Source organism: Mauremys mutica, chromosome 16 (genome assembly GCF_020497125.1).
Source record: "Mauremys mutica isolate MM-2020 ecotype Southern chromosome 16, ASM2049712v1, whole genome shotgun sequence".
NCBI classification, from domain to species: Eukaryota; Metazoa; Chordata; order Testudines; family Geoemydidae; genus Mauremys; species Mauremys mutica.
The window spans coordinates 7,118,043-7,140,405 of record NC_059087.1 but is presented as its reverse complement, the minus strand read 5'-3'; the positions used below and the strand labels follow the sequence as shown (position 1 = coordinate 7,140,405).

The 22,363-nt window shown below is 42.4% G+C and overlaps 2 protein-coding genes across 16 annotated transcripts in view; one reads left to right on the top strand and one right to left on the bottom strand.

The window, feature by feature from the left end:
- RHOF (ras homolog family member F, filopodia associated) overlaps positions 1-6,128 on the bottom strand; it is a 38,811-nt gene extending 32,683 nt beyond the window's left edge. Inside the window, exon 1 of the mRNA XM_044989816.1 lies at positions 5,934-6,128. Coding sequence (XP_044845751.1) covers positions 5,934-6,017 — 84 coding nt within the window. The 5' untranslated portion in view covers positions 6,018-6,128. The remainder of the gene's footprint in view (positions 1-5,933) is intronic.
- Positions 1-22,363, top strand: part of SETD1B (SET domain containing 1B, histone lysine methyltransferase) — a 107,926-nt gene that overhangs the window by 27,766 nt on the left and 57,797 nt on the right. For 13 of the 15 annotated variants that reach the window (XM_044989806.1, XM_044989810.1, XM_044989809.1 and 10 more), the window contains 5 exons: positions 8,980-9,134; positions 9,564-9,662; positions 10,119-10,389; positions 14,979-15,091; positions 18,384-19,559. In XM_044989806.1, the coding sequence (XP_044845741.1) occupies positions 8,994-9,134; positions 9,564-9,662; positions 10,119-10,389; positions 14,979-15,091; positions 18,384-19,559 (1,800 nt within the window). In that variant the 5' untranslated portion in view covers positions 8,980-8,993. Of the gene's footprint in view, positions 1-8,459; positions 8,781-8,979; positions 9,135-9,563; positions 9,663-10,118; positions 10,390-14,978; positions 15,092-18,383; positions 19,560-22,363 lie in introns of those variants that run through there. The other 2 variants (XM_044989797.1, XM_044989812.1) reach the window with 2 other exon arrangements.

Here is a 22,363-nt window from a genome sequence, read left to right as displayed (position 1 = left end):
TTTGCAAATGTTTATGGCCTGTTGCAACCCAGCAAATAGACTGGAGGGGTGGAGGCCCTGCGGTGGTTTCAGTCAGATCCTATCTCTGGAGGGGATTGAGTCCTGCCTGCCCAGCACTCACCCCACAATGGGAGCTCCTGCAGCTCTTGTGCTGTGGGGTAGCTGGGCTTGGCTCGCCACTCCAGGTGTTTCAACCTCCGTGGTTGCAGCACCACTCAGGTTTGGCCCCGGCTCCCTGACTGGACCAGATCTGTGAGAGTGGAATTATGACCTGGCTCATGGGGTTCCAGTCACTCACTCAACTGGATTTGGCCCACCCAGACTCTCGTCCTCGTGACAGCTGGGCCAAACCTGAGCGGTGCTAGGACCCCAGAGGCTGCAGTGCCTGGAAGAGGGAGGCAATCCCAGTCAGCCCTGTGGGACAGGAGCCACAGAAGTTGCCATGACATCCTTTGAAACATTCTAATAATTTTTTTTTTAAATAATTGGAGATATACCCATCTCCTAGAACTGGAAGAGACCTTGAAAGGTCATCAAGTCCAGCCCCTTGCCTTCACTAGCAGGACCAAGTACTGATTTTTGCCCCAGATCCCTAAGTGGGCCTCTCAAGGATTGAACTCACAACCCTGGGTTTAGCAGGCCAATGCTCAAACCACTGAGCTATCCCTCCCCACATTCTGGTGACCCAATTTTGGGTCCCGACCCATGGGTTGAGAAACCCTGTGCTAGATCATATGTATATTCCCAGTGAGTATATTGCAGGGTAGGATAGAGGTGAAAGGCAGCCCTATCTAGAGATGGCATGAGAAATTACAGACATCTTTTCTGCCCCACTCTGGCAGAGGTTAAAAATTGTATGGCACAAAAAAAGCATAAAGGAAAACCGTCTTCCTTAGTCAATATTCCCATTCTTACTGTTTTAGGTTCTAGTGTAAATTATATAATGTTTTGATGAAATTACAAGTTTGGTCAATAAAGGTAACAGTGCTGATGTAATAGACTTCTGTAAGGCATTTGACTTGACTCGGTACAATATTTTGATTAAGAAACTAGAACGATATAAAATCAACATGAATTCAAAACTGTCTGATAGGTCTCAAAATGTAAATTGTTAACAGGAAATCACCAATAAGTGGGAATGTTCCTAGTGGGATCCTGCAGGGATCGGTTCCTCGCCTTATGTTATTAAATATTTGTTTATCAATGACCTGGAAGAAAATATAAAATGGTTACGGACAAAGTATGCAGATGACAAAGAATGGGGTAGTGGGTAAATAATGCAGAGGACAGGTCATTGATAGAGTGATCTGGATTGCTTGGTAAACTGGGCTCAAGCAAACAATATTTTTAATATAGCCAAGTATATGTCTTTACGTTTGGCCATAATAAAACATCTGGGAACAAAAAATCCAGGCCATGCCTCCAAGATGGGAGATTCTGAGACGCAGTAACTCAAAGAACTTGGCAGCATTGTGGATAATCTGAATATGAGCTTGCAGTGCAATGCTGTGGTCAAAAGGAGCTAATATGATCCATGGATTTATAAACATGGGAATATTAAGTAGGAGTAGAGAAGTCATATTACCTCTGTATTTGGCATTGCTGACACTGTTACTGGAATACTGTGAGCAATTCATGTGTGTACATTTCAAGAAGGAGGTTGAAAAATTGGAGAAGATTCAGAGAAAAGCCATGAGACTGATTAAAGGATTGGTAAACATGCCTTATAGTGAGAGACTTAAGGAGCTCAATCCATTTAGGTGATCAGAAGAAGGTTAAGAGGTAATGTGATCACAGTCTAGAAGTATCTACAAACAGAAGTTTGATAACATAGGGCTATGACATTTTTTTTAAGTGAGGGTAATTAATCACTGAAACAATTTAACAAGGAGTACGATGGCTTCTCCACCCCAGAAAGGTTAAACCCAAGACTTGATATTTTTCTAAAAGATATACTCTAGTTCAACCACAACTATTGGACCTGAAGCAGTCATTAACTGCAGGAAGTCCTATGGACTGTGTTATGCAGGAAGTCACACTAGATGATCACAATGATACCGTCTGTCCTTCTATTATTCTAGTGTCCAAAGCCGCATGAGTAGTTACACATGCCTGCTCAGACACTGCACTACTGTATTAGTTTCTAAATTCACTATTGTTTAAAAAAAAAAAAGTACAGGACCCTCAGTATAAAAGAGCTGTGAAACTGAATACAGTCAAAATTAATGTCTACCAGGGTAGCTACAAAAATTATAATAAATATTTGCTTCTCTAGTGTCTCTCATCCTAGAGTGTGTCAGATATAACACTCTGTCACAGAAATGCAGCCACCACTTGGACGACTGGCACAGAGCATGCTGCTCAATAATGAAGCAGTGGGATACGTTGGGCAAGAACAAATCCTGTTCCTATGAGACGGAGCATTATTGAATCATTAGGGAGCACATAAGAGCAGAAACTTCAGGACTAAAACTGAGTCAGTCTAACACAAAGAAAGTCTCGGCTGACCTTTCTGGGATTTAAAATGCAGTGATAGCCCACTGTTTCAGACCTGATGCTTGGTCGCTAAGCCATCCATTCTAGTTATAGCTGCTCTCAGATTGTGTCAACAACTTTTAGACTACATTTAAAACACTATTTAGCAGCCTTAAAAAAGCAAGGAAATTCCAAGTTCAGACATGTATGACGTGATTTTCAGGGGTGCTAGGTAGCCTCTTATTCATCAAGAGCTGCAGGTGCTCAGCACTTCTGAAAAATAGGCCACTAATCTCTGCCTCAACCCACTTTATGGTACTTACTGCAGCACATTTGGGCCCACGTTTTCAGTGCTCCATCACACTGGCTTTCACTTGCACATATGTGCAACTCTCTACACATACTTTTCTAACACTAACACTTGCTAGGGCAATTCATCGATTGTAAGATTCCATTGCCTGAGGACACAGGTGATGGTTTTGCACGCTGCAAAGTGGTTAATTGCACACAAAGGAATTAGCACTGGAAAAGTAACTACACAGATGTGTGCTTGGACAGAGTTGTGCAAACACACACAAAAGTAGGGCCTTGATACATAAGATCACCCACTATTTGGAAACCATAATCACAGTTGGGTATAACCAGTTAAGTGAAGAACAGAACTTCAGTATTAAACCATTTTGGGGGGATGAGGGGAGAAGAAGGTGATAATTTGAGTTTTAACATTTGTTAAAATATCTGAACACTTACTGTTTAATATGCATTTAAAAATAAAAAAACAAGCACCAGAAAGTTGAGAGATGTTGCTTAAAATTAACTGACCACTTCCTCATTCATCACTTATATGTTCAGCTTGCACAATATAGTGCAAGATCTAGAACTGTTTTACTATAGTAAAAAATAATCTGCAGCACTGTTTTGATTTGGATGCTGTTTGATTTTCACTATCTTTCAGTAAATTAAAATGGGTTTGACCTCTAGTCTAATAAAAAAATAGTCAAGGAACATCTTAACAAGGATTTATGGTAAAGAAAATCTATATAGTAGTTTATATGCAAATATCTTTACTTTTTATTATTTAAAGTAATCAGAACTACAGGCACAAGCAAGAGCCATGCACATGAATGGCTTTTCCTTCCTTAGAGGTTTTTAAGGTCAGGCTTGACAAAGCCCTTGAGATTCTATGATTCTATGGCGCTCAGTGAGTTTTACATGTTGCTAACAAAGATATTTTACTGAATACAAATATGCACTTCACTTTCTGAAATTAGCCCAGATAGTTTCCTGTTTCACTATACAAGGGACAAGAATGCTCGAGTGCATAATGGCTCCAAAGAGATTCTAGAAAAGCAGGGGAAGGGGGGGGGGAAGTAACATATTTGAACCACTGCATCCCAGTTAGAGAGGAGAGGTGGCTGGTTAAAGGTATCAGTATTGGAGAGGGAAGGCAGGGGAGCCAGTTTTCTAATTTTAATAGTAAGTCTTGTGTTTTAGAGGCATTTTCATGTGGGAATTTATGTTTGTGTATCCCATATAGACACACACATGCATACAGGTTCATTGCTTGTTCTACTATAACAGCTTGATTCAGGTTGTGGAAGGATTATGGATGAAAATATAGTCAACTGTTAAGAGTAAAATAAACCCTTATATTTATGGTGAAAAAGATGAAAATGCAATGATTTATTTGCACAACCCTACCCTCCCGTAACCCTCTCATCACATACCAAACCAAAGCTTTTACAAAAAACAAGAAAATGACTAACTTTACACACAAACTGGTACAGTAAACCCTGCACTATAGATCCCACCTCCAAGAGGCAAGCACCTGTCTTAAGTAGCCACTTACTGTGAATCTTTATGGGAGGGAAAAAGGTATGATTTTCTTCTACCCTTAAGAGAAGGCCACCTCTACAACTGGGTTTTGCTGGCCCTTTGGATGATTAAGGCAGGCTGCACTATCTGATCTAATTTTAGTGTGGAGTGGAGTGAACAAATCCCCAAAGAGCAAAATGAATATTATAAACTCCGAAACAACCATAATACCCTCATACTTAGCTAGATGTAGGAAAATCTATTTAATTTGACACATTTTGCATTCCAAAACCACCCAGAATGGATTTAACCGCACTGAAAACGGACGTCTGTTAATTCTCCTTGTGAGCGAACCTCCTACACTAGTTTCAATCGTGCCCTAGATTTTTTTTTTCTAGAAATACAGAATATGAGCTGGCCTCTCGCCTTGATCCTTTCTGTAAGTGGATATAAATGGGTCAATGGACTAATATGACCCTCCATTTACTAAACGTTGAGGCTGACAATAGGCAAGAAGTGAGGGAGAGAGGCCTCTCAAACTCCTTTCGGAAAGGCAAGGATCCTCCTGCACGTACGCAGAGTGGTGCAGAGACCATAAGTAACACAATGGCCGCAGGATCTACAATGAACAGACAGATCCCTGCAGTCAGCAGAGAAGCAGGGGCAGCCAGCAACCTGATCTGGCACAGGCCATGCACTCTGCTGTCAGCTGCTCCTCCCTCCCATCTCAATGTTGGACCCACCCTGTTTGTGGGCCGAAGAGGGCAGAGGAAGATTAGCAACATGCAGAGAAACCTACTTTGAAAAACAATGGGCTAAGAGCTAGGGGACGGTTTAAAAGGCTGAACTAAAGATCACACGGCTTGTCCCGATCTCTACATAGCCCTACACGTTTCTAGCAGCATAAAACCCCATTACATTCAGCTGAACTCCAGACAGCGAGCCCGTCCTCTGATCTGTTTAGAGCAAACACCACCTTCTAGAGCGATAAGGGTGCCTCATGCCATTTCCTGGCCATTTGGCTATTTTTGTATTGCACTCGCTTTTCAAATGCCTGTGCTGTGCTACGGTAATTGCTTCTTTTTTTTAAAGTTTTTTTAAAAAGTGACCTGGAGGATCTTCATAGCAACAATCGTGTTATTTATAGCCGTGAGGGCTTTGACTGCATTACTCGATACTGCTTTGTCTTCCCCAAGCTAGTGTCCTGTTTCTTTAAGAGAGCTGCCAGCCTAGCCCTGGCCTCCCCTCCTCTCTCCCTCCCCCTCCCGGTCCCCCCAGCCCCCCTGGGAGTGCCTAGCAGAACAGCAGGCAATAGCTGGAGCTCTGCCAGGATCTCCGATTACAAGCCCCTGCTCGCTTCCTTCTGCTGCTGCAAAGTGCTTTCACGAAATGGCAACCATTTTTTTCCCCGAGCCTTAAAAACAACCCCCCCTCTTACTTCTCTTCTTCACTTTCCACGAGCCTCACAAAGGGGGGGCGGGCAGTCATCTCCCTGCAATGATCGGAAATAGAAACAACGCTAGACACTGGGAGAGACACAGACGTGCTGCTGCCCCCCAACCTGACAAGAATACAGCATTACAAAGAAGAAGCCATTACGAACCACTACCCCACCCCCTCTCACAAACAATATGGAGTACAACCTGGAGCTGCATGCTGAAATGCCAGACAGCCTCCCGGTTTTTCTCGTGGCACTTGGCTGCAAAGGCATTACACGCTTGGTGCATTAGCAGATTTTAAAATAAAAATCAGCTGGGAGTTAGTTGCATGGGCTCAGTAGCTGCATGAAAGCACAGAACTGCTGTGAACATCAACTGCGTCACTTCTTCCCGACTGTAACAATCCAGGCTGCAAAGTGTCCCTCCTTTGGAGGCAGCCTCCCTCATTGTGGATCTATTTTCAGACCGTTTCTAAGGTAGCTGCCTCTCGTGGGGAAGGATTTTGCAGCGCATTTTAGTGAGACCTTTACAGGCTCGTGGTCACCGTTCTGAAAACAGTCCCTTTTTGTTTTTCGCGAGCCAGATTCTTCAGTAATTAGATGGATAAACTCGTAAGGGGGTTCCCTTTCGTCTATTCGTCTTCTAAAAGCCTCCTTCATAATCTTACTGTTTGGAAGTAGATTGGGGGGGGGGGGGGAGAGAGAGAACAATTTAACAGCCATGTAATGCCAGCATGGATCCGCAGTCTCCCTCCGCAAAAAGCAGAGCTGCTAACAAGCGCTTTGTGGAGAAAAAAGAAAACACCCTCTGAAAAATATATACTAATATAGTCTGTATACGTATCGATGACACAAGAACAAGCTAGCTACCGTTTTACAGACGATCATTAGGCTCTCTCTGTCCAGGACAATAACATTTGTCGAACAGGCCTGGGCTATTTGTTTCTCTGCAAGGGCAAAAGGGTTTACTTACCCGCTCACCACTGATGAATGCAGTTCTGAAGGTGAAGTTGTGTTGTTTAGCTTTTTTAAAAACAGATTTATAAATATATAGCTATATAATCTGTATCCCCACTTCTCTGGTAAATTTGCAAGCCAAAACGTATCTTGTTAAGACATTTAGAGATCTTTATATGGCAATGGTGTAGCATCAAAAAGCTATAGAAAATGTTGTCCAGTTATGGTGACTGACAGTATCGTTAGAACTTCTACTCGAGGCTTAAATCTAGGTTCCTGTGACAGATTTACTCTGTACATTAAAAGGACAGCCAGTGGCTCTCCAGACTACACAACCTCAAAAATGTTCCCCCCAAATATTTTAGTCTGTACATGTTAGTGTGAAAACACCTGGTTAACATTTACTGTATGTAAACATTTTAAAAACATCTCTCGCTAGATATTTTGCTTTATAACTAAAATATTTTAAAAGCATAAAATTGTTTTAGCTAAAACAGACAAAAAAACATAAGACATGCAAATGAAGGCTCAGAAATAAGGACAACTCCAGTAACATTAACATGAAAACTACACTTAGTAAGGACAGAATGGATTGGGTACTTACAATGTAAAAGAAAAAAAGTTTATCATATTAAATTTTTATGCCAGAATTCGCTATTCCTAAGTCTATATTTAAAACGTTACCTTATAAGCACCAAAGGAGTTAATAAAAATGGCCAGGAATTAAGTGTTTAATACAGGAACTTTTTTTTTTAAATTTATTGTTCAGTCATAATATAGTTCTAAAGCTTAAAAAACCCAAACAAAAATATGTATTTACTTATTTTTGAATTCAAAATTGTTACTGCTGACATAAGGGTGTGCCATGACCTAGTTACACAAGACAAAGATGGATTCCAAATCATAAGGAAAAATCCAAATCTTTTTTATCTTCCTTCTTCATTGAGTCCTTTAAAATGTTGTCAGACATTAATACAACACTGAGAAGTCCTGAAATGGATGGTGTGGATTCAAATAAAGTATCCCCTTTTGGAACAAAGGAAAACCCAGTTGGCCATTTAATTCCATTGCAGAAAAATGGCTGCCTGATCTGTTGGCCTCTCCTTAGCTGTCTGGTGAAGGATGTTTTTAGATCAGCGTCTAATAACTCAAGCCAAATGGAAGCTGCGCGCTGATTGGCTGCGGGCTCCTGGTGCCTTTAACCAGCCAATTACCTAACCACGGCCAAATTACAAACCAAAAGCACAAGATGAGCTAAAACAACATGAAGCCCAAAGCCAGGCGAGACGCTCCTCGCCCAGGAAAAGAGGCAAAAAGAGAGATCCCCAGCTGCCTTCCACCGCGCAAACAAAATGGAAGCTCCACGCTGATTGGCTGGGGCCACCCCAGGACCTTTAATAAGCAAAACTGCTACTTTCTCCCCCTGGTCCCCGTCCTGTGCCATGGACACATTGTAACAAGGCGGCTCGCGAGCCGGCGGGGCTCGGTGGGGCTGCGGGGAGACACGGGAGCGGGGGGGAGACACAGCTATCGGCCCCGGGCCCGGGCCCGCTCCCTGGAGGTCCCCGCCAGGCTCCCTGAGCGCCCCCAAACGTGTCCCCCCTCTGTCCATCTTGTTTAGCAACAGCTCGCGCTAAGGTAAACGCAGCCCGCAGATTCCACGGAATCTCCTGCGCGCGATTAACCCGGGGGAAAATCCCCTCCCGAGGCCGGCGCGGCCCGGGAAAATGCCCGGCCCTTTATTTCGGGCGGGGAGGCGCCACGGCTCGGCGAGGCTGGGGGCTTGGCGGCGCGCTGCAGCTGCTGTGAATGTGCCTTCGGCGGAGGGCGGTTAGCCATTAGCCGAGCTCCATAGCGGTGTATTGTGGGATGCCTGAGAAGCAGGCAGAAAGCACACACACAATATGTGTCGGCTCGCAGAAAAAGGAGGCAGGAGCCTTTCCAAAGCCCTGTAATGTAACCAGCCCAATGTGAGAAGGAGCTCGCCTTTCGCTGCAAGGAGACGATCGGCCGCCTCGCACCATGTCTCTCAAGGAGATCAAGGCAGGGGAGAAAGCCAAGCCCCCAGAAGACCATGGCAAAAAGCAGAGTTCAAGTGAGATTGGGTCTTTTTTCTCCCCCCCTTTCTGTCTCTTGCCTCACGGGGGTGGAGGGGTGGTCTAAGAATTCCCCCATTTTAGAGTCTTCCCGTGTGTGTATTTCCCCCCCCCCGCTTTGATGTGTTTAATGAGAGGTTCTGAAAATGGGATCTTTATTACGTTTTTTAAAAACTTTGTGTTTCTCCCCCCCCCCAGGTTGGATCAACGGAATGGAGAACAGCACACAAGCCAGCACTTCTGTCGAGAAAAGAAATCACCACTGGAGAAGTTACAAATTGATTATTGACCCAGCTCTGAAAAAAGGACAGCATAAACTCTATCGTTATGATGGGCAAAATTTTAGCATGCCTGTGAGTGTTTTGTTTTAAAATAAATTATATAACCCCCCCCACAAACCCCTACCTCGTCCCCCTCTCTAGCAGCCCTTGTGTAGGGGACGTGTGGTGGGGGAAAAGGATTTTTTAATGCTGTAATAATTCATGTTGTAACAGGCGTTGGAGGGTGAGGGGAGGAAAAGGCACGAAAGTTACTGCCACCTGACACAATGTATTCAACTGTCAGGATCCCAAGAAGGAGCTAAACCCTGGAGCTTTATTTTTCTGTGTTTCTAATCTGTGTCTATTTCCCAGCAGTATTGCCATTTGACACGTGTGTATGTGTGCTTTTCTCTCCCCCCTGAGGCTTCCCCTGCTTCCTTGTGATATGTCCCGCGCCCCCTGAAATTTCTAGCAATATTATTGATGTTTTGTGTGTGTTCTATTTCCCCCCCCCCCTTGTAGAACTCGGGAATTGCTCCGGTGGATTGTGTCAGAGATCCCAGGATAGGCAGAATATGGACCAAAACCAAGGAGTTGGAGCTTTCTGTTCCCAAATTCAAGGTACCCCCTCCTACCATTTAGGTTTAGTTTGGATTCTTGTTATCTGTCAACTGAGCTTGAGTTTGAAATCATGTAATGGGCCATTCAAATGGCAGATTCTTATTAATATTATCTGGCAAACCGTTTAACAATAATCCTATTCCGTAAAGAAATCAATACATCTGTCTGATGGGATCAGTTTACCTGTTTCGAGTTACAACTCTGATGCTTGATATAGCTACTGAAAATATGTTTTTAAGATGAAAAAGTAACCTTTTCCCTATGACTTTCTGAGAGTGTAGAGGCTGGATTTCTCTTCAGACTGGTGTGACATTGTTTGTAGACAGTTACTTTCCCCAGAGTTCTAAGGAGACTAACTATGTCTGTCTGTTCCAAATGATTTGATTTTCTGTTGCCAGTCTCCCTCCTGGTTTTTAATTATTTTGTATTTAATTTTGTGTTTGTATAAATCTCCAGATTGATGAGTTTTATGTGGGGCCAGTGCCTCCCAAGCAGGTAACCTTTGCCAAGTTGAATGACAACATCCGTGAAAACTTTCTGACCGACATGTGCAAGAAATATGGTGAAGTGGAAGAAGTAGAGATTCTCTACAACCCCAAGAATAAGAAGCACCTGGGCATTGCCAAAGTGATCTTTGCCACGGTGAAGGGTGCCAGGGAAGCCGTCCAGCACCTGCACAACACATCAGTCATGGGCAACATCATCCACGTGGAACTGGATACAAAAGGTGGGAAGCAGATTTTAGCTCCATGCTCTGTCTAGTTGAAACCCCTGCATCCCCTCTTAAAGTGAGATGCTTTTCCAGACTGGAGGGGCTGGATGATTAAAAATACTAATAAGTCAATGTTGCTCCTTCCCCCTCTGTCTGTCTCTCCTTTTCTCTGGGCCATTGGAAGTCACGTGGAGCTGAATGTGTTGTCTGTTGCTAGGAGACAGTCCTGTAATTTACAAAATGCTGCCATCCTGTCCATTTCATTCACTCACACTGACACCCGGTTTGGCAAACTCTGCCCTTGCCATCGCCCTTATCCCTTTTTCAGAATCTCTTTACAAATGCCTTGATCTAAACTGGTGACCGTTTTCAGAGGCTTAGAAATGCACTTCGAAATATGGTTGTAAAGTTTTTTCCTGCCTTAGAAACTACTATATTAAAAAAAAAAAAAAAAAAAAAAGCAAACCCAAAACACTGAACTGCAGCAGGATCCTATTTTTCTTAGCTCCTGGTGTTTCACTGGTACTTAGCAACAAACCCAAGTCTGGCAGTAAAAAGTGTACAGCACTTGACACTGTGTGAGAGTGTGTGTGTGTCTTCTCTCTCTCTCTCTTAAAGGGACAGTAACAGTTTTAATCTTCAGCGTGACTGAGCCACAATGTTACTACTACAGGAATTAACAGTGCAGTAACTATTCAAGTACTGAAAATATTAAAATTCTGCTTATTATTATTGTTTTATGTGTGTTGTTTTTTCCCCAAGCATGCTAGTGAAGGACCTTTCTAAACATCTGGCTAAAAGCTAAAGCTGTGAAGTACGCAAAACGTTACAGGCATTTATTTGTAATTTTTATTATTATTATTTATTATTACTTGCATTGTAAGCATGATGATTTGAGTTTGAAGCACGTGTGTTAAACTGTTTTTCTTTAAGAAAGAGGAAGAGCCCATGAACACCTTTCTCTCAAAGAAAAAAAGTGCTATATTTGTCTCAGTTAACCATACAAAGTATAAAAAAAAAAAGTTTCAACAACCTTCAAGTGCAGTGTTTACATAACATTGGGTATGTAACACATGTTATGTGAGTATAATGGAATAATTTTGACATTACTGCCTAAATATTAAAAGAACACCCAGAAAAGTTTTTTAAATAATTTGCCATTATAAATAAACTGTGACTGTGAAATGCATATGCTTTGATTTTGGGATTTAATATTTTTAGCACTAATTCATCTTAAATTGATATATACCCTGTTAATTTGAGGAAGATTAACATATACATTGAAATTGGAGCAAAAGCCACTCTCAGTTTTAATAATGGGAATTAAAATGGATTCACAGGGGGGTGAAAGTAGGTAGTAAGAGACTTCTTGAGCAAGCTGATTGGAGAGTTTTCCTCTATTTTTTGTTGATTTTATATTTCATTTTTGTAATCCTAGAACAGGTGGTCATTTAAGAGCTAGGAAAGTTAACTGCATGTTAAGAAGTTCGTGGTTTTGCATGTTTTAATTACTTAGGTGAAAACATTAAGACGTTAATTTTAAATTGCACTTTCATTTTTACATATAACTCATAAACTCTCTCTATGCCTCTAATTTTAACCTTTTAAAAACTTGTGGCTACTTTGGTTCTTTAAAAGATGCAATAATACCAGCAATGCTTTGTGGTATGGCAAGATCAGTTAAAATATAATGCTAAAAATAGCAGTTGCAGCTTATGACATCTTTGGCTACACAGTCTATATTTTTTATTTTACTTATCCATTTATTCGCAATATTCAGCTTTTCAAGAAGGTAGTAAAATGTACTTTTATAAAAATTCAATATTGGATTCCAAATTTTAGTAAAGTAAATGAGTGTAAAAAGGAGTGCAAGAAGTGTTTTATCTGTGTATTTAATGATCATGTGGTCAGAGCACAGGACTAGGAGCTTGGAATTCATGAGTTCAGTTCCCAGTTCTGAGATGGACACTTCCTTTGTAGCTTAAGACAATTCTGTTAATTTATCTTCTTCCATTGCTCCATCTGTAGAATGGATATAATAGTTAATTACCTCATTACCTCTGTGGGGGTAATTCAAAGCTCTGTGAAAATGAAAATATAAATACTAAGTATTTATTGTTTTACCAAATAAAAAGGGGAAGGAGGAAGCTAAGGTATATGTGCTGTTTAAAAACACTAATTTTAAACTTGCTTCTACTTTACAACATTGATGGCAAGTGCTATTATTTCATGTGAATTCAATATTTCAGATGCTCTGGGCCAGATCTCCAGCTGCAAATTGTTGTAGCTGCATGGACTTTAACTGGGCGATGACAGTTTACACAAGTTGAAAATCTGGCCCAATATTTATATATGTGAAGCAGTTTTGTAAAACCAAACATTATTGGAGATTGATAGGCAGTGTTTATTTAATGGGCGTTTTATTTGAATAATGCAGTATCAAGCTCTTAATCTGGAGCACATTCTTTAGAGAAGTGCATTTGTAGATACTAGTTATGGACAATTATGTACGAGAATTGGGTGTTTGATCCTGCAGCACTTACTCGTGTAGTCCTGTTAGGTGGGAGTACTCACTCACATGAATGCATACTATGTGTGTGAGAGCTGCAGGTTCAGATGTTGGGTTTGTGCATTTTTACTATATTTTACTTTTTTCGGTTATACATTACTTATTTGTTTTATTTGTAATCGAAAAGAAAAAGATAAAACCCCTGGGTAAGAAACATCTTCGGCTGTGTTAACTTAAACTGAATTTTCAATTTAAAAAAAAAAAATATTCTCACATTCTAAAAAACAAAGAACCCACCCCTCATGTAAGCAAAACTGAAAATATCTCAAAGGGTCTGATCCAGTTTTTTTTGAAATCCGTGACAAACTTACTGACTGCAAAATAAGCAAGTTCAGGCTCAAAGTAAACAAACTTGTCTAATATTAAGAAACTGTGTCTTCACTAGAATTCAGCAGCTTGAAAATAAGAATGTTAAACATAGATATCAGTATTGCATGAAGGTTTGCATTCTTTAGAACAGTGGTTTTCAACCTTCTTTTCTGGCGACCCAGTTGAAGAAAATTGTTGATGCCCCTGACCCAAGAGAGCTGGGGAATGAGAGGGTTGGGGTGCAGGGGTGAGGGCTGTGGGGGTGGAGCCAGGAATGAGGGGTTCAGAGTGTGGGAGGGGGCTGTGGGCGAGTGCAGGGGGTTGAGGAGCAGGAGGGGATCAGGGCTTTGGACTGGGGGTCCATGCTCTGGGGTGGGGCCAGGGATTTGGGGTGCAGGAGGGGGCTCTGGGTTTGGGGGGACCTCAGGGCTGGGGCAGGAGGTTGGGATGTGTGAGGGGGTCAGAGCTCTGGGCTGGGGGTGCAGGCTCGGGGGTGGGGCCAGGGATGGGTTTTGGGTGCAGGAAGGGGCTCTGGGTTTGGGGGGGGCTGAGGGCTGGGACAGGGGATTGGGGTTGGGGCATGGGCTTACCTTAGGCGGCTCCTGGTCAGCAGTGCAGCGGGGGTGCAGAGGCAGGCTTCCTGCCTGTCCTGGCACCGCGGACTGTACTGTACCCCAGAAGCGGCCAGCAGCAGGTCCGGCTCCTAGACGGAGGTGCACAAGCCCCCTCCAACTCAGGATCCCCGTGGCCCCCCCGCCTAGGAGCCACACCTGCTGGCCACTTCTGGGGCACAGCACAGTGTCAGAACAGGTAGGGACTAGCCTGCCTTAACTGGGCAGCACCGCCAACAGGACTTTTAACAGCCTGGTTGGCGGTGCTGACCAGAGCTGCTGTGACCCAGTGCCAGTACTGGGTTGCAACCCGCAGTTTGAAAACCACTGCTTTAGAATGTTCATGCTAGGAAAGTGCTACATACGCATCACATCAAAACACAGGTTAGCCAGTACCTTCTTGGAAAAGAAGTGGTAATTATTTTTTCCATTGTGTTCGATTGCATCTCATTTGTATTAATAACACCTCATATTCTATTGGAAAGGTTTATGTGGAAAAGGCTTCTAAACTGGCTACAGGTATTGGCAGAATTGGTGTTGCATTTAGTGAGATGAAGCTTTTCTAAAAGTTACAGTTCTGACGCATGTAAACCATTTGACATTTCTGCGAAGAAAGAGATTACTGCTCTCCAGAAAGCATGGCACAGAAACAGAGCAGCCAAATAGAATAAGAGGGAAAAAGACTACTTAGAAACCTCTCTCTCAAGGGAGCACATTAACAGAGACTACAGTATCCTTAATTATATACATCAAGTTTCAAGTGTAACTACTAATGCTGGATTCTGCCCTGGCTAATTTTTTTCATGCTTTCTGGTACCCTTTCCCATTCATCTCAAAGAGAGGTGGCCTATTGTTAATGCATTTTTTCAGATGCTGTGGTTGAAGATGTGGTCGCTCTCATCATCAGAGAAGGGAGCGCCTTGCATCACTTGTCCGGCAGATTTTTAAGGAACGGTGGCACTTACCTTAAGTACTGCCCTGGCCTCTTTTGGTGGAAAGATGTTGGCTGAAATGGGGGCTATTCAGAGGGCTAGCTGGCTCTGGGGAAGGCTTAAAGAGACTTTCGATGTACGGTGTGTGGCTTTTTTAATAAACTTTCATTGTGGTTTCTGCAGGTGAAACCCGTATGCGGTTCTATGAACTGCTGGTTAATGGTCTTTACACTCCGCAGACCCTTCCTGTAGGCAATGAGCAGGATGTCTCGCCAACTGTGAATGAAACTCAGCAGGTACAGTTTGCTTGGGTGTATTTTAATGGTACATTTCTAAAAACTTACAAGCAGACAGTGGGTTGATTCAAACAGATTCTCCTATAACAAGTGATGTGTGGTATTGTTTTATTCCATCCTGGAGTAGTTTTGTCAGTACATTGTAAAAATTACTTTAAAATTCATTATCTGTATTTAAATAAATACATTGAATTTAATAACTGGAACTTGCCAGAGCAAATTTAATTCTTTATAAGTGTCATGTGCAAATTCCCACTGTGCCTAAGTGAATGTTGTGAGTGATCTGTGTCCTGTTATAAATATACAGAACTAATTAAATGCATCCTAGTAACTTTAGTAATTTCTGTAATTAAGGATGCCGGGCCAAATCCATCCATCGGGTCCCCCTGTTGAAGTCAATGGAGTGACTTGCAAGGATAAACTTGTCCTCTCTTCCTTCACTTTAAAGGTTATTCTAGGTTTTTGCTAGAAGATGGGAAAGACATGTGTTTTGAATTTTAAAGGTTAGGGTATCTTTTCTGCCTTTTTTCTCTTAAAAATATCAGGAATGCCCATCCTGGTTCCTCTGTAGTTTTTCAGGAGGTTGTCTCATGCATTTGAGGTTTTTTCCCCACACCTTTTAAAATGAAGAGTAGAGGTGTTGTGTCTTTAACAATGACATCAGTTCTCCAAAATGGTCATTGGAATCACTTCATTAACAAAAACAGAGCCCAGAAGTTCTAAACTGGGGTGTCTAAAGTTTTGGCTCTTAAGCAGTAGTCTGTGTAAACAACTCTCTTGCAACTGACTGACAGGCAGTCACCTGCTTTTCACAGACCTCCATTTAAATTAGAGAGACTCTTTATGGGCCCCCGTTCTGTGTGGAATCACTTGCTGGTTTGGAGCCATAGACTTTCAAATAAAAGTGGCCTGACTTTTCAGTGGTCTTGAGCACGCTGCCCTCCCATGGATTTCTGTCTGTTTATGGATTTAGGAGCCTGACTTGAGGCATCCATGTTTGGAAGTTCTGGCTTTAATAGTTTTAAACATTGTAGCTATAAATCTTTTTCCCCTCTCTCAGTTGCTCACCTCTTTTTCTCTCTTTGATTCTTATAATATCCTCATTTCACTAGTTCTCCAGATAGACAAGTCTTGAATACTGAATGTGAATACCAAACTGGAGGGAAAAAAAACCTATCTCCAAACTCCCTCAAAACAAAACCTTCCAGGTCATCTTTCTCCATCATAAAGAGGCCTCATTTTCTCCTCAGCAGGTCACCCTTAAATGTGGAAGAGTGGAGCTGAAAGAGGTTGTGATTTGACTAGATAGCCCACTCCTGCCGTGTGCTGAGTGTCTCCTGCTGGGCACCTTCCACTCTCAGTGACTTCAGAAGGAGTGGATGGTGCTCAGCACTTCACAGGGTTGTACTTATTGCCTTGTTACAGAGGATCCAAAATGAATGTGTACACGTCTACTATTATGGGTTGGTTTTCAGTTATTAATGAGACCTCTAATTGCTTCATCATTTTTTGTTTACATCAGTCACCACCATTATTGTTGATTAAAGGTCTTGCAATTTATTATACAATATTACCCTGAACTGAATTTTTGTGGGGTGACCCACAGAACAATAATTCTGGTGATTCCTTCAGTTAATGTCTACCAGATTCTGCCAAGACACTGCTAATATGCTGTAGTCATTCCAGTAGAGTAGCTTGAAATTTCTTGATTTGCCTCCACTCCCCCTGTTTCAGCCATAAAGGTCAGCTGGTCTGTCTGCCTGCTCCCTCCTTAGAGCCCTCCCTCCCTCAGGGCCTGATCCAGAGCCTGTTGCAGTCAATGGAAAAACTCCCATTGACTTCAGCGGGCTTTGGCTCTGGCTCTTATGTTGCCCTTGGCTGGGAGTGCGCTCTTGGCTCTCACCTGCAGGCAATCAAATACCCAGGGAGTTGATACATAAATTAATTATAGGAGGAGTAAATATGACCTAAGCTGCCTTTGTAACCTTTGGAGGTGGGGGTGGAGTGAGGAAGAGAAAGTTTAACTGCCAAATCTTTATGGTCTGCAACAGCCATACCATGCAAAAAATAACTCCGTCTGTAAGTGTGATTGTGTCAGTGTATCAGACAATTGGGTGCTGCACGAAACCTGACAGTGGTGAGGATTCTCTGGAGCCACTGGCATGTGAATTTTAATTTAAAAAGTAGCAGATAACTTTTAAATAGGAACTTTAAAAACGATTACTTCACTGTGGCCTCAGTAAAATCTTCTCTGTTTTTTGGTTGGTTGTTTCTGTTTTTTGTTGTTGCTGTGTTAGAGCTCAGGCCATATCCTGCTGATGTGAAAGGGATTTGGACTGGGTAACTCTCTGCTGCCTATCTACATTACTGAACATTGATTTTGGCATGATGCTGATATGACTCATTGTTTGAGGGTTTTTTCTTTCTTTCTTTCTTTTTTGTTACTGGCTTCAAACTTTAATTGGGGTGTTTGGATAAACTCCTCAATGTGCCTTTGAAGTAAATTTCATTGAGATTGATTATTTGGCTGTTCTGTGAGGTTCATGCTTTTTAGTTTTTAGATTCCATAGCTGGAAACATTCTACCTGATCATGTGTCTTTTGTGAAGTTTCTGTTTAATTTTTGTTTTTGTTTGTTTGCAGTTCAGACACAACCTCTTTACATAGAGTAGATAGATGGACTCTTCTGCTAGAGCTTCACATGTGGCGGGTGGGCAGATCGGGGGTCTGAGCTGACAATCAGACCAACACAAAGCCCCATTGACTTCCACAGGTTCAGTGCTTGCATACGGGTCTACTATGTGGAACTGATTGCAAGTGTGGGGCCAGTGTGAATATGTATATGGTCTGATATGTAAACTAGCTACTTGGGTCCCTTCATACTGTGTAAAACAGTCTTAATCTTTTGGTTTCAATGGTGCTCTTTTAGTCTCTTCTCTAGTTACATTCAAAAACTATTGACAGAATTTTGTATTTTATTTTCAGTATTCTTGATGTCTCATGTTCACCTGATTCTCTTGACCTTAACATTGCTGCTAAAGAATAAATAGTATTTGCCCATTTCCTTCACTTCCTCTCCTACACACTTTAAAAACCAAAATAACTGCCTACATGTTTTAACGGATAATTATTTGTGTATGACTTGGTTTTCAGAGCTGCAAGCACCCACTACTGCCATGGAAGTCAATGGGAAGTCTTGGTGCTCAGCTTCTCAGAAAATCAGACAAATAGTTTTTGAATGTGTATGTGTGTGTGTCTATATCTATTATTTACTTTTATTTTATTTTTTATAGTTGACTGATTCTGTAAAACGTCTGAAAGACAGTAACCTTTCTTCTGCGGGATCATCCATTACCCCAAACAGTAGCACCCCGTTTTCCCATGATACAGCCTATTCCAGCAGTCGGCAAGACACCCCAAACTCATATAGCCAGTATACCCCACAGTCCCAAGGAACCCCACTCACCCCACGACTGGGGACTCCGTTTTCCCAAGATTCAACCTATTCCAGTCGTCAAACGACACCAGCTTACCATTACGGACAGGACTCTGGGTATAAACCCAGGAGACATGAAACAAAATTTACAGATGCCTACAATAGACGACCAGGACATCACTATGTCCATAACTCGGCGGGTGTTTACAGAGGGTCAGAACATCAGTTTAGCACGTTCAAGTCTCATCAGCAAGAGCCAGTACAATATTCTCACACTCCTCCCTTGAGCCACTCTGGTTCTTCAAGTTATAAATCTGCCTTCTCTCCATACCAAGCACCAGCTGTATTTCCCCCATCTGATGAACAGCAGTATCCCCAAACTTCCAGAGACACTGAGTACGGGAGACCTGCACCACCTCCAGCTGAGATCTTAGTAGAAAGTAGTGCTGCTACTAATATTGATTTTGTTCCTGTGAAAGAAAAACAGGAGGAACTCCCATCCTTGCCACAGTCAAACTGTCTTACCGAACAAAGTACAGCATCCTTCTCTCAGACTCCAGAAAGGAGCGAGACACCTGGCACCCCAACCATGGAGTCTGAAATGCAGCATAACAGTTTAGACTCAAGGATTGAGATGCTCTTGAAAGAGCAGAGAACAAAGTTACCTTTTCTCAACGAACATGATTCGGACAATGAGATCCGAATGGAAGGTAGCCCTATCTCTTCTTCCTCCTCCCAGCTTTCTCCTATCCCATTGTACGGCTCTAACTCTCAGCCCAGTTACAGAGCTCAAACCCCGTCCTCGCGTCCCTCCAGCACTGGCTTGGAGGACATTAGTCCAACACCGTTACCAGATTCTGATGACGACGAGCCAATCCCTGGGACAGCTCCTCTGAGTCAGAATTCAAGAGGAACGTCAGAGGCCAGTATGACTCCTATTGATCAGCTGAGTAGGACATCCAAAGCTGAGACTTCGGAGACTAAAGAAATGCTGCCTGGTGACCAGACGCCAACATCAGAAAAAATGGATGAGGTAAGAGAGACAATTTAGATAAGCTACGTGAATGTCTATGTGATTAGAACAAGGTAGAGCATGTACTCTATTCAAAAAGTGGTCTTTAGAAACTGCTGTGTTTTTTGAGCCAGGGTGGTTTTAGCCAGGTTTGACTCAGGGAGTTGGTAATGGGGTAGATGTGACATGAACTGATGGTCTTAGTCCGGTTCCTGGTTAACAGGCATTCCTATTTCAAGAACAACCCCTATAATTGTTAGTTTCACGTTGGGAGCTCTAGGATTGAATAGGCCATAAAAACTGAATTCCACCTTGGAGGTGCTCATTCCAGCTTAGGGTTGAGGCTTATTGGTGAGAGTATGTGGAAATTTGCATTACCACTGCTCATGCAGTTACTGTCCTGTGGATCAACAGATTCTTGAGTCACCAGAGCTGTCAGTCCAATACCGCTTGCCAGCTCTGATGTCCCTTTTAAAAAATACATATACTTTGGTAGTTGTCAAATTGTTTATTCCATCAGGTGTGAACAGGAAACAGTTGTTGGGTTCTAACATACTCTTTCCTTAAGCGATTTAGACGAGAGGTAACTGACCTACTGGGGATGTGTTCCACTGAGTCTTCCAACAATAGAGCACAGCCTGCTGCTTCTAATGGAGCATTTGGGGATGAAGGACATCAGGAGCTTAACTATATGGAATGCTGCCAGCAGACAGAGAGTGCATTGCAGTGGGTGTTTTATTTGGTATTTCAATTGAAACAAATGTGAGTAACATACTGTAATGTACATTTGGGTCCCAGTATAACATGTCACTGACAGTCAAAATATATATCTTCACAAGTGCCTGACCCTTCTATTCAGTACTTATTATAACAGGATCTCAAGCAGATGAAATTGTTATAATTTGAGTACAAGAAAAAACCACATTCAGGGAGACATCTAGTATTCTAGATTGGTTCTGTCTAATAAGTGAATACAGTGTAAAAGATAATTCGGTTTATTTATAAAACATTGCTGTAATTAAACTGGCAGAAAATACTTCCATGCTCTGGTAAACAGTTGCTGTGTTTCCACCTTAGAAGTGGCTGCATTTCAGCAGCAGGTGCAGCATTCCTGTGCATCTGTGGTTTGCAAAATGCTTTGAGATTGTTTGGATGAAAGGCACTACAATCAGCTCACACATATGTTAAATAAGGCTAATAGGAACATTCTCCTCAGATCTATTTTTTTATGCTTAAATGATGACCGATACTTACAAAACACACACAAAGTAAGTACGTGTTCAAATCTTTTTGAGCTGGGACAGCAGTGCTGGTCCTGCTTTGGAAGCAGCTCAACCACTTGGTGTGCCCCCATTCTTTTTATAGGCTGACCCAGTCTCCACCCCTCTGGTAACATGACTGGAGAGGAGAAAACTTTCTAATACAGGTTTCCTTTGAGGCGCCAGTCTTGGTTGGGAAGTGGGTTTTAAACCAGAAGACTGGCCCTGCAGGATTGAGAGGGGATATTTTTTGAAAAACCCATGTTTTGTGACTAGCTTATTCACAGATGGAAACTCTGCATGATCTGTTGGGCATTATGGGCTTGAATCTGCTTTCTTCTAACGACGAGCATTTCAGCACATTTTAAAAATTGGACAAATGCCACTGTGATAGTTTGGGGTCAGGGACTTTCTACAACTGCAGTGTTAACATCCCTTACCGGCCTCAGAGGAGTTCCCGGTATATTAACAGATTGTAACATGGGACAACAGTGTGCAGAAGTTGAAGCCTGTGATTAATCTTAGTCTTCCCTTAACGAGTTACCAGTGTCAGAAGTTCGTCTTCACGGTTCTGTTGCACAAAAGGGAATACGTTCTAAAAGCCTATTTAAAAGTCAAAAAGGTGTTAACAGTATCTCAAAACCTATACTCACTGCTGTTGTCTTCTTACAAAGAGGCATTCTATTTTTTTTCCTTCTTCGAGCTGTTTGTTCAGAACTTCCTATTATTTACAAATCACCCTAAAACTATTCCAGTGCATTTAAAACAATGTATGTGCCTTTCACTGCTCCTTTATAATGTGAGGGCTGAGTGCTTTTTTGCTTCTGTCACCCCCCAGTGACCGCCCCCCTCCCAGTTTTCCACATACTAGGTCCTGGCTACCCTCCCTTTTGCTGAAGGATTCTTTGAAGGACTGGAGTTGAATAGCAACTCCACCAGAGGCTGAAATTTGAGCTGTAGCTTTCCAAACTTCAAGTGAGTCAGAAAGGAGTACTGAGTCTTGGGCTGCGAAAGCTGCAGCTCCGGCATCAGCCTATTGTGATGTTACTGTTCAGCTCCAGTCCTTCAAAGATCCCTTCAGCAAACAGGGAAGCCAGGACCTAATATTTCTAATGTGTGAGGGGGAAGAGCAGAGCCAACATTAATATTTGGGTGGGGAGGGGCCCTTGGTAGCCATCTTTGTGTCTTAAAGAAGCAATCAAGGGCAGATACTTGGAACCTCTGTTTCCTTCATAATTCACTTTTAAAGTGTCCGACTGCGTATTGATATACAGTCTGAATGCACGCTCTGTCTGTACACACACAGACTGTGACGTCTCAATACTTGTAGTAATAATACCCTCAAAAAAGGTAGCAGGGGAGTTTTCGTTTAAGGTGGCAGCAGCTTTTCATGGGCCCAATCCTGCTTCCATCAAAATGAATGGGAGTTTTATCAGTGGGAGCAGGGTTTGGCTCTACCTAAAATTGCTGTTATGCAGTAACTCTTGTTCTCTAGGGAAAGCACCATGTACCCTGCATAAAGACAGGAAATCCAGAGTTGCAATTGCAGAGGTTAAAATGAAGAGA